This window comes from Clytia hemisphaerica, unplaced genomic scaffold, assembly GCF_902728285.1.
Source record: "Clytia hemisphaerica strain Z4C2 unplaced genomic scaffold, Clytia hemisphaerica genome assembly, whole genome shotgun sequence".
NCBI classification, from domain to species: Eukaryota; Metazoa; Cnidaria; class Hydrozoa; order Leptothecata; family Clytiidae; genus Clytia; species Clytia hemisphaerica.
Genome location: NW_027103839.1, coordinates 143098 through 157524, shown reverse-complemented (window position 1 = coordinate 157524; position 14427 = coordinate 143098). Strand labels below are relative to the sequence as shown.

The 14427-nt window shown below is 35.7% G+C and overlaps 1 protein-coding gene and 1 pseudogene across 1 annotated transcript; one reads left to right on the top strand and one right to left on the bottom strand.

Annotated features, from left to right (window-relative positions):
• Window positions 1–998: 998 nt before the first annotated feature.
• LOC136807359 (uncharacterized) lies at window positions 999–2990 on the bottom strand. The gene is made up of 5 exons (XM_067063934.1): window positions 2977–2990; window positions 2276–2501; window positions 1873–1935; window positions 1375–1428; window positions 999–1145 (listed from the first exon to the last, which is right to left on the bottom strand). The coding sequence occupies exons 1-5, from the start codon at window positions 2988–2990 to the stop codon at window positions 999–1001; spliced, it is 504 nt and encodes a 167-aa protein (XP_066920035.1).
• Window positions 2991–11659: 8669 nt separating this feature from the next.
• On the top strand, window positions 11660–13970 carry LOC136807451 (uncharacterized; annotated as a pseudogene).
• The last annotated feature ends 457 nt before the right edge of the window (window positions 13971–14427 follow it).

Sequence of the window (14427 nt, the reverse complement as noted above, 5' to 3'; positions counted from 1 at the left end):
GAAAAAAACCCTTTTAAAACCACAGCACTAAAATTATCTTCAGGGATGTTCCTGGATGTTTTCACTTCATGTCAAAATTCCTCTAAATTGATTCTCATCTAATTTCACAGACAATTTTTCTGAAAGAAGCATTTCTTGTGTTATATAATCGAATGCAAACACATTCTTACCTTAACAGGTGTATCCCAAGGTAGTTTGAACGGCGACTCTTCAGTTTGCTGTGAATTTTCAATTTGCTGCGAACATTGTTGCGAATCTTCAACAGGAGAAAACTATAAACAAAAACAAACGTTTGAATTAGGGATAATAATTGTAATTAGTTTTTTTGTAATGCAAATTAAAGACTGATTTAAAGCAAAGAGCATAAATACTTGCTACTGTGCTATCCTGTAGCAGCAAAATTCAATAACTTTTCATTGAAACCAAAAATATAAAAGAAGAGGGAAATGAAACTTACCAGCCCTAGCGACCGTGTGAATGGGTTTTCTCTGACCTGTAAGATAAAAGTTCCTGTTATAAAGAAGGATGAAAAGCTTTATTTTTATCAAGATAACAAGGTTAGATAAGTTGATATAATCAACGAAACAAATGGAAAATGTAGTGGGCTGGTTAGTGTCAACCAATCATGACAACAAAATTTTCTGTTACGCCTGTTGATTTAGTGTACCATTTACTTCAGAAATCAACTGAACAAAAATGGCAGTCACAAGGATAAGAAAATGACCTAACACTGTATAATCTTACCGATTCTTCAGAAGGTGTGTCTATTCTAGTAGACGTCTTTGGAGACATTTTTTTTTTTGAATCTTGCGTCTTGACTTTGTCAGATGAGGACTAAAGGTATTTTAAGACAAAAATTGAGATCCAAATTATCAAAATCATCCATTGTGTGAGCACTGCTCAACTATAACATAGTGAGGTGAACAGAGGTCAATTCCCTCTTTTCTCCGACTTTTTCTAAACAACTCAAGCGGTGCGACAAACTTGAACAGATACTCTTATGCAGAAACCATAATCTGCTCTGAGGTCAGGCAATCCCTAACATAAAAACAATAAGAGCTTAGAAACTTACAGTTCTCAATTTTTTTTGAAGACGTCCCACTGAGTGATGTTGTCTGATTTTTCCTTTTTCCTTCCTTTGAAATCTAAGGGATAAAATCATTGTCAAAACTATACCTAGCACCCTAACATATTTTTTGTAAAAAAAGAACAACTACTGGAAGTGTGAAACTATTAGAGGGCCTTTGATGAAAACAAGTTTGATAAAAATACCAAACTGGCACAGAATTATATTTGGTACACCTGGATCCAGGTCCATGAACCAAAATGGCTAATTTTTTTCTACACAAAATTTGATTGTTTCAATTTACATACAGTCATGTCCACGCCATCAGTGGAAGTCTTGCCAGATGAATTCACTACATCAACCTGAAAATTGAAATGATTGAGTACTTTTGATGAGAAAAGTGTTATTCATGCTAGTAGAGTAGTAGTAATAGTAAGTAGCAGTAAGTATTAATTGACATACTTTTTAGCAGGAATTTTTTCTTAAATATTAAATATGAAAGGCCTAAAATATTAAAAAGGCTTTTCCAAATTTCCAAAAGCATTGTTTCAGCCCACTTTTCAGGTGCCCTCATTGAGCATGGTGCCCCCAGCAATTTAGGTCCCCTTGAAAATTTCTTTGAGTTAGGTACCCCTATTCAGCAGATAATTTCTTTGAATTGACACTTTTTGTTCTTTTGTCATTCCTAGAATCATGCTCACGCATGAACGCCTGCTAATAAGCTTTGTTGTTATATGGCGGCTGTAAATCAAAACAATCATGTTTTTACTGGGACCTTGCCCCCCCCTCCCTTGACTATTTATTACCTTTTCAGTACCCAGATCTAGTTTCTTCTTTGCTGTTTTCTTTGCTGTTTTCTGTGGAGGGTTCTGTAATACCAATAGTTAAATGTTTTTTGAATTATTCTTTTTGAATGAAAATTGAAAAACTCTTCATTTCGTTCATTAATTGCACACTCATTGCATTACTTATACTTATGTCCTCTTTGTTACCCCGTAACAAACACACTTATTAAATGGGCCCAAGGAAAATGCCTAGAAAAATCATAATTCATCTGCAAAACCAAGGCAATAGAAATGTTTGTTTGATCCATGAACTTGTCCTTGAGAGATTTGAAATTTAATTGAGGCCTGCTCTCTAGTAATAAGCCTAATGTGTGAAGTGTAAAGAGCACTATGGTTATTACGAAGACGAGTAAGCCTAATTTACCTTATAATCCATTCCTTTCCTCACATTCCTTCGCCTTTCTTTCATTATTTGAATTACTTTTGACTTCACTTTATCAGCCTCAACAACAGACTTAAGCAATGGGTTCTCTGATAGTTTTGTAACCAGTTCTTCAAGTTCCTTTTTGTTGTCAGTATCATCCTTATTGAATGTTGGCAAATTGTTTCCAGGCCACTTTTTCACAACTTGGTTTCTTATGCAGCGTTGCCTATAAAAAAAGCATTTTCTTAACCTGAAATTTGCAAGGTTTTTGTTAATGACATACATTTTTTATAAAGATTGAGGAAAATAAAATCTTGCTAATCATGTTTAAGCCTTTACCTAATTTTGCTGTATGCGTATAAAGAAAACTTTTATAACATTTTGAAAGAAAAAAAATCAAAATCAATGTTTTTTTATCAATTAATTGATTATGGTTTCCTGTTTTCCCCACATTTCCAAGAATATTCTGCAATCCATTGTGGGCAAGGTGGGAGTGTGCTGCCCATATCCCTAGATTTCAAATTGGCCTGATTTGTGAAGTTTTAGAGCTTGAAAAAGCTTTACAGTACAGAAAAAAATGAAATGAGATTGACTTACTGTACGTTTTCGAGATGATTTTCCAATACAGTGGATTGGGGAGTATTCGGAATACCTGTATTTTGTTGAGGATAAATTGACTTAAAAGTCAAAATTTCTCGTACCGTAAGACCGCCATCTTATTCAATATGAAAAATTGATCATTCGATGTGAGCAAAGTCACAAATAGGTTTCCGTCCAATCCATGCTCTGTAAAATTAGAGAGAAAAAGGTCAGCATGTTCGAATACGACCCTGGATACCGCCGTACATTGCACGGTGGAGTCCGGTGGGTGTACGGTGGTATTTTAGGTAAGATCGAAAACACCGTACAACACCACCGTACAGAATCCCACCGTACACGGAATCACCGATCGACTTTTTCGTGTACGGTGGGACATGTACGGTGGTAAAAATAGGTTAGGCTCCGCCCACCGTACACCCACCGGACTCCACCGCGCAATGTACGGCGGTGTCCAGGGTCGTGTTCGAATAAAGGGTGGTGGGTTGTAAAATGGGAGATTTTAATAAACAGGGGGGGTTGAAGATTGTATGTTTGAAAATCCAAAAGTAAGGTAAATATAGGCTAAAATCAGGCTATTAGGATCAAAATAAATGACCTTCTCTTTGACAGCTGAAAATATTCGTAAAAATTTAATAAACAGGGGGGTCCTTAATTACCTAGGTCCGGAGGTTGGAAAATTTTTGAAAAATTAAGGGGGCCTGTTTATTTGGAACCTAGCAGTAGCTTTATAATAAACAAACATCCTGTAATGGTTATACCCCTCTTACCTGTTGAAAAAGGGCTATGGTAATTAAAATTCTGTTTTTAAACCATACAGGGATATCAATTAACTTTTCCAGGACCAGGCCAGGGCCAGGGGTCTGAGCCTTGATTTCCAAGGGGTTCTTGTTTACTTTTTTTAGATTTTCAAAGGGAGTTATTAAAGTTTCCAGAGCATTCCTTCCTCCTCAAACTGACATCAATTCAATAGTTGTTTCACAAAATTTCATTTTGCAGGGGTGTTTACCTTGTCGTTTATTCATAATTCATCTTTCTCCACTATTTCTCGTCTTAGCTTGGAGTGGTAAAGATATAAAGAACAAATCTTAATTTAATTTTGGAATCATATTGCATTGAACACGATTAACTGAGATAATATATACGTATATAATATAATACTTATAAGTGAAAAGTAAAGCGATCATCTTTTGAACATCACGCTCATATGATATAAAAGTTAAATGATTATGGAACGATCGACCAGTGAAAAATACTGAAGTGGTAACACCATAACAATCTGGTTAACACTAAAACAATGATAATTTTTCCGCTTTTTAGTTTACAACAAGAATTCCAAAAATAAACTCGTAAAAATATAAAAAATAAAGTTTGTGACGAAGCATGTAGCGTAAAACCATACTGTAGACCGTTGATTTTATGAGAGTTTCTATAGAGTAGACCGTTCGAATTGAGATCATAGGGCTAAGAGAAAATGAAAAACTTTTCTGAACATCCAAAGTCTCTACTTAAAATCTTTTAACTAATTTCATTCGAAAGTGAAGATCATACTGTAGACCGTTAGACCATATAGAAGACCGTTGATTTTATGAGAGTTTCTATAGAGTAGACCGTCATACCGTCTGATTTGAGATCATAGGGCTAAGAGAAAATGAAAAACTTTTCTGAACATCCGAAGTCTCTACTCAGAATCTTTAAACTAATTTCATTCGAAAGTGAAGACCATACTGTAGACCATTAGACCATATAGAAGACCGTTGATTTTATCAGAGTTTCTATAGAGTAGACCGTCAGACCGTCCGATTTGAGATCATAGGGTTAAGAGAAAATGAAAAACTTTTCTGAACATCCAAAGTCTCTACTCAGAATCTTTTAACTAATTTCATTCGAAAGTGAAGATCAAACTGTAGACCGTTAGACCATATAGAGGACCGTTGATTTTATGAGAGTTTCTATAGAGTAGACCGTCAGACCGTCCGATTTGAGATCATAGGGCTAAGAGAAAATGAAAAACTTTTCTGAACATCCGAAGTCTCTACTCAGAATCTTTAAACTAATTTCATTCGAAAGTGAAGACCATACTGTAGACCATTAGACCATATAGAAGACCGTTGATTTTATCAGAGCTTCTATAGAATAGACCGTCAGACCGTCCGATTTGAGATCATAGGGTTAAGAGAAAATGAAAAACTTTTCTGAACATCCAAAGTCTCTACTCAGAATCTTTTAACTAATTTCATTCGAAAGTGAAGATCATACTGTAGACCGTTAGACCATATAGAAGACCGTTGATTTTATGAGAGTTTCTATAGAGTAGACCGTCAGACCGTCCGATTTGAGATCATAGGGCTAAGAGAAAATAAAAAACTTTTCTGAACATCCAAAATCTCTACTCAGAATCTTTAAACTAATTTCATTCGAAAGTGAAGACCATACTGTAGACCGTTAGACCATATAGAAGACCGTTGATTTTATCAGAGTTTCTATAGAGTAGACCGTCCTAATTGAGATCATAGGGCTAAGAATAAATGAAAAACTTTTCGAAACATCAAAAGTCTCTACTCAGAATCTTTTAATTAATTTCATTCGAAAGTGAAGACCATACTGTAGACCGTTAGACCATATAGAAGACCAACGAGGTTGAAAGTCCGAGGCGTGCGGATGTCCTCTTAGAAAGCATTTTGTGAAAAGGGTGGATTTTTAAATTGAAGTTTTTCTTTTTGTAAAATGGTTTACACTGAAAATGATTTGAAAAGCTTAAAGAAGGATCAACTTATTGACATAATACTTGAACAGCAAAAGACTCAAAGCGAATTAAATGATTTCAACATTAAACTTGGATCTCTTGAGAAGAAAATCAATGAAATACAAAGTATCAGTTTGGTCAGGGAGAATGCTTCTAATTTACTTTCTTGTAGAGTCAAAGAGCTAGAAAAAGCATTACTCAAATCAGAACAATATAGCAGGCGAGAATGTCTCGACATTACTGGTTTGGGAGATGACAGTGACGAAGACCTTGAAACAAATGTATGTACTCTTTTTTCGAACATCGGTGTGGCTCTGGACAAGGACAAGGATGTACAAGCTTGTCACAGATATGGCAAGAAAAAAACTGTCATTATTAAGTTTACAAACCGTAAACATGTTCATAAGATTTTATCTTTGAAATCTGAGTTGCCTAAAGAAATATTTGTCAATGAAACTCTTTGCTCAAAAAAGAAGGTCAGCTTGCCAACGTAGCAACACGATATGGAATGGTGAGAGTCAAAAGCTTGGAGGCAATGGTTATATAAACATTGAGCATGAAGATGACATTCAGGATATGTTTCCTAACTTTAAGTTTCCCTTCTAAATCTGATTTTTGACTTTCACGGCAACACACGATTTTTTTTTTCGATTGAACTCCTCTAAAGTCTTAAATACAAAATTTCACACACAGCTTTGTAGGATCGTTTTGATGTTCACATTTTGAGATATATTTTTTCAATTAATTGCTCTTTCACTAAGGTAGGTTTGTCATTAACAACTTACACGCATCTATTGTGTTTATATATGACTTTTTGTATCATGAATGCCCGGGGGGTACTAGGTTTGCAAGGTGACGGGTATGTCTGAGCCGAAAATCGACCTTTTGAGAGACAAAATTTTGGTGATTTTGGGACCCTTTGAGAGACTTTTTTCTAATGTTGGTCCATTTTCACCAAATTTTGGTCAAAATTTTTGGAAATCGTGACCCTTTGAGAGAGAAATTTTTGATTTTCGTGATTTTGGGACCCTTTCAGAGACTAACTTTTGAATTTGTACCCCTTTGAGAGACTTTTGAGGAATGAGAAAAGGTACCCTTATGGCTCGCACATACCCGGCACCCATTTTGCCTAAGTACCCCCCCCCCGGGCATGAATGACATGATATTAAAGGTTCCTTTAATGACCATTTCTTTCAGTTTAAATGTATATAGTTATTTTTTTATTATGTTACTTTTTTTTGGTTTAGAGAGCAGTGGGAGCAAATATTTTGTGTTATGTTGTTTGAGGGTTGTTGAACACAGCAGGATGTTATGGGTGTAAGTCTTAGACAGCACAGATCATGCATTGGATGTTTTAATAACTTACGTTTGAAATACCAGGGTGAGCTGGGTTATTCTTCTGGCTTATGTACCCTACAAAACCTAGTTTTTATATTCATATTTCTTTGCCTTATTTTATCCGGTGACGTTGAAGTTAACCCTGGGCCGGAAAAGGAGACCGCGCTTAGTGTTTGGGTTGAAGATTCTGAGGGAGATTTTATTAAGATTAAGCAACTTTCTGCATTTTTGAACAGTTTGTTTGGGTGAAACTTTTTTGAATTCTGAGATAGAGGTTGACGATCCTAGGCTGGCCATTGATAATTATGAGATCAAAAGATGCGACCATCCCTCTAATAATAAGAGAGGTGGTGTTTGTATCTATTACCGAGATCATCTAGATCTCGATGTGAAACCACAACTCACTACATTAGATGAATGTTTTGTAGCTGAGATGAAAACCGGTGGGAACCGGTTTTTTCTTTCTCTTTGTTATCGCTCCCCCAGTCAGACTTCTGATGAGTTTGAGGTTTTCTCTCGTAAATGGGAGGAGACAATTATAAATATTAATAATTTTTCTCCGACTGCTACAATTTTTCTTGGGGATTTTAATGTCAAGAATTCTGACTGGTGGGGCGGTGACGTCACTGATCCTGGTGGTAGAGTTATTCAAAATCTAGCTACCCAGCATGATGTGCGTCAATTAATTGATGGACCTACTCACCCCCTCAAAATTCTTCTTCTTGCATCGATCTAATTTTCTCATCAGCAGATAATTTAGTCTGGTATCCTTCCCTCTTTGCACCCTAAATGCCATCACCAGATAACCTTTTGCAAATTAAATTTTAAAATCCCTTTATCTCCATCTTATGAACGTAAAATCTGGGACTTTTCCAAAGCAAACCCCATTCCTATTCGGAGGGCATTAGACATGGTAGACGGGGATGCGTGTTTTGAGGGTCTTGATGTCGACGGGAAGGTTTCTCTTATGGCTGAAACTATAATCAATATCATGTCAAACTTCGTGCCAAATAAGGTCATAACCGTCAGGAACAAGGATGCAGTATGGATGACGGCTGGGATAAAGAGAGCCCTGCTTGAAAAATATAAAGTTTATAAGCGGTATGTCAAAAATGGGAGGAGGGTAGAAGATCTTGAAACCCTCCATGAACATCAGTCTAGGTGTAGAAGGGCAGTTAGAGATGCAAAAAATTCTTACTTTTTTCGTTTAGCAACTAATTTTAGTGATCCAAATCTGGGAACGAAAAAATACTGGTCCATTTTAAATAAATTTCTTCATAAGAGGAAGACGCCAAGGGTTCCCCCTGTTCGAGACTCCAGCAATAATCTCATTGCTGATGTTCCAACAAAAACAAATATGTTTAACAATTTTTTTGCTAATCAGTGCTCTCTCATAGACACTGATAGTGTTTTGCCACAACAAAACTTTGCTACAAATCTTGAAATAAACAATATCGCTCTCGATGAAGCAAAAATTTTAGCCCTTATACGCGCACTTACATCTAACAAAGCGCATGCTTGGGATGACATCTCCATACATATGATTCCTTGGTTAAACCTCTTATGAAAATTTATCAATTTTTCCTAGATTCTTGTGTTTTTCCATCGAATTGGAAAAAAGCAAATGTTGTCCCTGTTTATAAAAACAAAGGGGACAAGAGTGTGTTGAAAAACTACAGGCCAGTATCTCTTCTACCTATTTTTGGTAAAATCTTTGAAAAATGCATCTTTGACTCTGTTTACACCTATTTTGAAAACAACAATCTCTTTACTAATTCCCAGTCTGGTTTCCGCAAGTGTGACTCTTGTGTGTCCCAGCTTTTGTCCATAACGCACGACATCCTGGTAGGTTTCGATTCAAATCCACCTCTAGATACTCGTGGAGTATTTCTTGATATTTCCAAAGCTTTTGACCGAGTTTGGCATGATGGGCTAATTTTCAAACTTAAGTCATATGGTGTGTCCGGGCCCCTTCTCTCATTACTTAAAAATTTTCTCTCAGGTAGGTTGCAGCGGGTGGTTCTTGATGGCCAAGCTTCCAATTGGAAGGAGGTCTTGGCCGGTGTACCCCAAGGCTCTATTCTAGGACCGCTCTTCTTTCTGATATATATTAACGACCTCTCTGAAGGAATTATTTCCATGATCAAAATTTTTGCTGATGACTCGTCAATATTCTCCCTTATCCTTGATCATATACGCTGTTCAAACGAATTGAATAGTGACATGCAGAAGGTTAGTGAGTGGGCTCATCAATGGAAAATGACCTTCAACCCTGATCCTTCTAAACAGGCTGTTGAAGTGTACTTCACTCGGAGGATAAATCTACCTGATCCTCCAGAGATTTATTTTAACAACGCAGTCATTGCTCGACAAGATTATCAAAAACATCTTAGTCTCATACTTGATCAAGAGCTGGCTTTTGACCGTCATCTTGATGAAAAAATTAAAAAAACCAATCAAGGTATTGGTTTTCTTTGTCGGCTTCGTGCATTCCTACCTAGGGATTCACTAGTCACGATATTTAAAACCCATATTAGACCACATCTAGATTATGGAGATGTCGTGTATGATCGTCCAGGTAATTCCACTTTTTCTGAAAAACTAGAATCAGTTCAATATGATGCTTGTCTTGCAATAACTGGATGTTTCAGAGGAACATCCAGAGAAAAAATTTATCTTGAGTTAGGTCTTGAAAGCCTGTCGGACAGGCGACTAAGTCGAAGACTAATATACTTTTATAAAATAATCAATGGCTTTGCACCTGCTTATCTCTCAAATGTTCTTCCTCCCCAAAGAGGGGAGGAGGAACGTAGGGCAGGGCGGAGGATACAACCACCATTTGAGGCACCATTTTGTAGGACTGAACGTTACCGTGAATCATTTTTTCCCTTTTGCATCAATGAATGAAATAACCTGGGCGAGAATATACGAAATCTTCCTTCTATTTCATTATTCAAACAAGCGATTCTTAAATTTTTAAGACCTTGCGCTAACTCAGTTTTCAGGGCTAGTGACAACGATGGCGTGGTTCTACTTAACCGATTAAGGGTTGGTTTCAGTCATCTTCGGGACCACACATTTAGACATAACTTTGCAGACACAATCGACCCATTCTGCAACTGTCGAAGTAATTCTGTTGAAACGACACAACATTTTCTAATGCATTGCTCTGATTACTCCAATAACAGACTTGTTATGTTCGACAGCCTTCTTCAACTTGACATAACCTTGTTTCCATTTAATCCCAAAACATTGAGTAGAATACTTCTTTATGGCGACCCCGATTTTAGCATTATCCAAAATCATGATATATTGAGTATAACGATAAAATTTATCTGTGATACAAGACGTTTTGGGGGACCGTTATTTTAGTCTACTCCAACTGCTCTCCTAGCTCTTTTAGTTTTTGTTTTTCATTTCTGTTAGTATTTATCTCCCATTTATTAGTTCATTTAATAGTTTATTGTTAGCTTAGTTTGGTTTCCTACCTCCTGGCGGTATGATCTGGTGGTCCTTTTGCGGGAGGCTAGGAACCTTTAGTTTTTGTATTATTTGTTCGTGTTACCTATATATTATAGATAAAAAAATATATATATAGTGAAGATATGTAATATCTGTCATTTTAGAAAAAGAAAAGTATTGATATATAAATAACTCAAACTGATAAAAACGAAAAAAGTTAAGAATATTTTTGTTAATTGTGTGTATTTACGATTTTTTTGGTATTTTTTATTTTTTAATCATTCCGAAACAGAGGGTAATTTAGCAAAAAGTTAAAGGGAATTTAAATAGTGGTATGTGAAAGAAAAACCTAATCCAAATGAAGATAGAAGAAAAGTAATAGTGGAGAAACAATGAATTGCAAAAAACTTTTTTGATAAACACAATATACAGTTGATAAAGTGAAGGCTCGTCATTTTCATTCAACCAAACGATTCATTGATGATCTCTGTGCTGTAAACGATGGGAACATGTTCGAATCAGTATATAGAGAAATCTATCCAGATGAACTTGAGCTCAAAGTTGAACACTCTGGATCTCATGCTTCGTTCCTTAACCTTGACATTTCCATCAAAGACGGGGTTTTTGTTTACAAGTTGTTTGACAAACGCGATGCCTTCCCTTTTTCTATTGTTCGTATGCCTGACATTGACAGTAATATGCCAGAATCCATTTTTTATTCTTCGTTTGTTGGTGAGTTTTTGAGAATAGCTCGATCCACTCTTTTATTTGAAGACTTGAGAGACAAATCTCACATATTTATTTAAAGAATGCGTGCCCAAGGCGCTACAGTTGGTAAACTCAATCTTAGTCTGCGTAGAGTCATTACACGTCACAGTTCTGAATTTTCAAGGTTTCAACTCAGTTTAAATGCAGTCGTTCACCAGTATGGTGGCCGAGAGCTGCCACCATTTTTTTCTTAAAATGAATTCTAAAATGAAATTTTTCTGATATCAAATTAAATTTTTGACTAGTTTTTCTTTCATTTCACTAAAAAACTTAACCAAAATCAAATTAATTCGAAATGTGAAATAAAACGAATTAACTTTTAAAATGAAATCAATTTACTTTTGAAATGAAATCAACTTACTTTAAAAATGAAATCAATTTACTTTCAAAATGAAATCAATTTTACTTTTAAAATGAAATCAACTTACTTTAAAAATGAAATCAATTTTACTTCTAAAATGAAATCGTTTTTCTGGCCATAGCTCTAAACCACATGAAAGGTACTTTCCCATGTGTACTGGAATTTCCCGTTTACGCGCGCAACTAATAAAAGAATAAATAACTGCTATAAAAGATTATTACTCTGGCGCAGCAATGGCTACGAATACGAACGATTGGCTTTATGACAATAAACTTGAAAGCGATCTTAACACATATGTTAATCAAAAGCTCAAAAGAACAGAAATTTTAGACTTTGTTAAAAGAGATTTTCCACAATATCCATGGAGCTTAAGAACTCTGGATCGACGGTTAAGGGCCTTTGGCATACGATATATTGACTCAGATGTTTCAATAGACGATGTTCGTGAAGTTGTTGGCTTGGAGCTTGCTGGCCCTGGAAGACAGTTAGGTTACAGAGCCATGCAGCTTAAAATTAGGCAAAACTATGATATGAAAGTATCTAGAGACCAGGTGCACGATGTAATGTACGAAGCCAATCCACAATTGTTGAGAGATAGACGTCCAGCATTTAAAAAGAAGAAAAAGAAAATCCCATTTGCAACGAAAGGCCCGAACTGGGTGCTATCAGTAGATGGTCATGATAAACTCATGGGTTATCAAAATTGGACTTTTCCTGTTGCCATTTACGGCTGTATTGACACAGCTAGCCGAAAAATACTATGGCTGAATGTATGGGTTACGAATTCTAAACCAGAGCTTATTGGCCGATGGTATCTAGATTACCTCTTCGAATATCGAATTTTACCATGCTATCTACGAGCAGACAAAGGAACCGAGACAGGAACAATGGCAACAATTCATTCGTTCTTACGTGAAAAGCAAAATGACTTGGAAGAGCCAGGAGATTCGATAATATATGGTCCATCAACCAGCAATCAAGTAAGAATAGCCATGAGGCACATTTACGCGTTTTTTATAAGCATCGGGTAATTTTTCATTTTTTATAAGCATGATTATAGAAAGTCAATTTTATTGAGCCTCAAATTTGCAAAAAAATTTGAGCGAATTGTAACTGTAAATTGAGCCTATGTTTATAATTTGACTAAAAAAATATTTCCTCCTTTAGATCGAAAGATGGTGGAGGGAACTCCATGAAAGATTGGAAAAATATTTCAAAGATGGTCTTGTATGGTTAAAGGAAGAAAATCATTACGATCCATCTAATTCTTAACACAGGTTATCTTGAATTTCTCAGTTTTAATTATTATTCTCAGTCTTAATATAAGGCGTTTCATTATATCTTATAACAAGAGGCCCGAGGGCATGAAGGCCCAGAGCTAAAAATAAAAGGTTATAACGATAACACATCATGATTGTTTCTAGCCTACCCAACAAAAGGAGCAAAAAAAAAACATGACGAAACTGTTTTGTATTTTGTACTCTTTGTGCATAGAAACACACTTCTATTAGCCGAGGTAAAAATAAGAAAGTGAAAATAAAAGAAAGGCTTCGTGACTATATAAAACCTACTAAGAACTAAAATAAAAAATGAATAAAAACTACCTATATGTAAAAAATAAAAGCTTTAAAACCAGGGTAAATGAGTCTGCGGAAAAAAATATTAACTTAAACCTTAACATTTTAGAAACATTTTGGCTTTTATCATGATACCTCTAATACAAAATCAGTTGGATGAATTTAAAGACGTAATATGGAACCCACACCGTATACGATTTCAAAAAGACACTCTAATGGCAGATGGCATACCAAATCATATTTACGACTTTCCTGAAAACTATGACCTCGAAAGATGCGGGGTAAGTTTTGGGTAAAAAACACTCAGCAGGGGAAAGGGGGATGTTCAAAAGTGATACTCTTAGGCCCGCTAATAAGATCATAAACAAAAGATTTACAAAAAAATAAAGCAACAATGTTAAAATATTAGTTTAAAGCAAAGGAATCTGTATTTAAAAAATCCTTTTGTCTTAGGTTTCGACGTACAATTAGAAGACCTACAAGAGGCTGCAAGATTGTCTGGCGTTTTAGTTGTACCAAACGATTTTCTTTCACAAAATGATCGGCGATTATGTGAAACAATTTTAAGCGATCCTGAGAAAGTAACACCAGAAGATTTCGTTCAAAGTTATCTTAACCTGAGATATTCAATCAATTTCGAACAGATGGAGGACAACACTTATGATTCCAACAATGAATAGTATGTGTATATATTAGACATAAATGTAAAATATTTTCAAAAACTACTGTAAATTTTAAATGTTTTTATTTTATATCTTGAAGTTCAATAAGTTTACAATATTTATTGCATTTGTGAGATGACAAAAAGTTCTTGATTGCTCCATCAGTTAGATTACCCATTGTGAACTTAAGAGCAACTTTTTCTTTGTTTTGAAGCACGTTGCCTTGAAAACATTTCTAAAAGCTCCTTTGGCAAATGCAACATCTTCGATATCGAAAAACCTTGTGGCGTCATACAACCATCTACTAATATCTACGTCGAATGAAGAAAGCTTAATTGACACCGGCTCCTTTACCTCGTACGACAATCCGGAACCGGCCTTCATCATTGCTGAGAGTGATATACTTTGGGCGTAATCAACGGGTTCACCTGGCTTCGGGACGCTTCGTCTATTGGGAGCGCTGGTGCTAAATGAAGGCAGTATGACACGCTTTGAATCTGATTCATCTCTGTCATTTGATCCTGAGGGCGATACAACTGATGAATCTGGCAATGGCTTGCCAACTACCGAAACAAATCTGATATAAATAAGTTTGAAATTTTTCACGTGTGCTAATTTCGTACAGGAGGGCCCGTTTGGAG

Bases quoted from the DNA above. Each gene is read 5' to 3' on its own strand.
- LOC136807359 (XM_067063934.1), bottom strand. The intron at 1,936-2,275 runs GTAAATTAGGCT...TTGGTATTACAG, and splicing joins GGAAAGGAATGGATTATAAG to AACCCTCCACAGAAAACAGC. The intron at 1,429-1,872 runs GTAATAAATAGT...TTCAATTTTCAG, and splicing joins TAGATCTGGGTACTGAAAAG to GTTGATGTAGTGAATTCATC.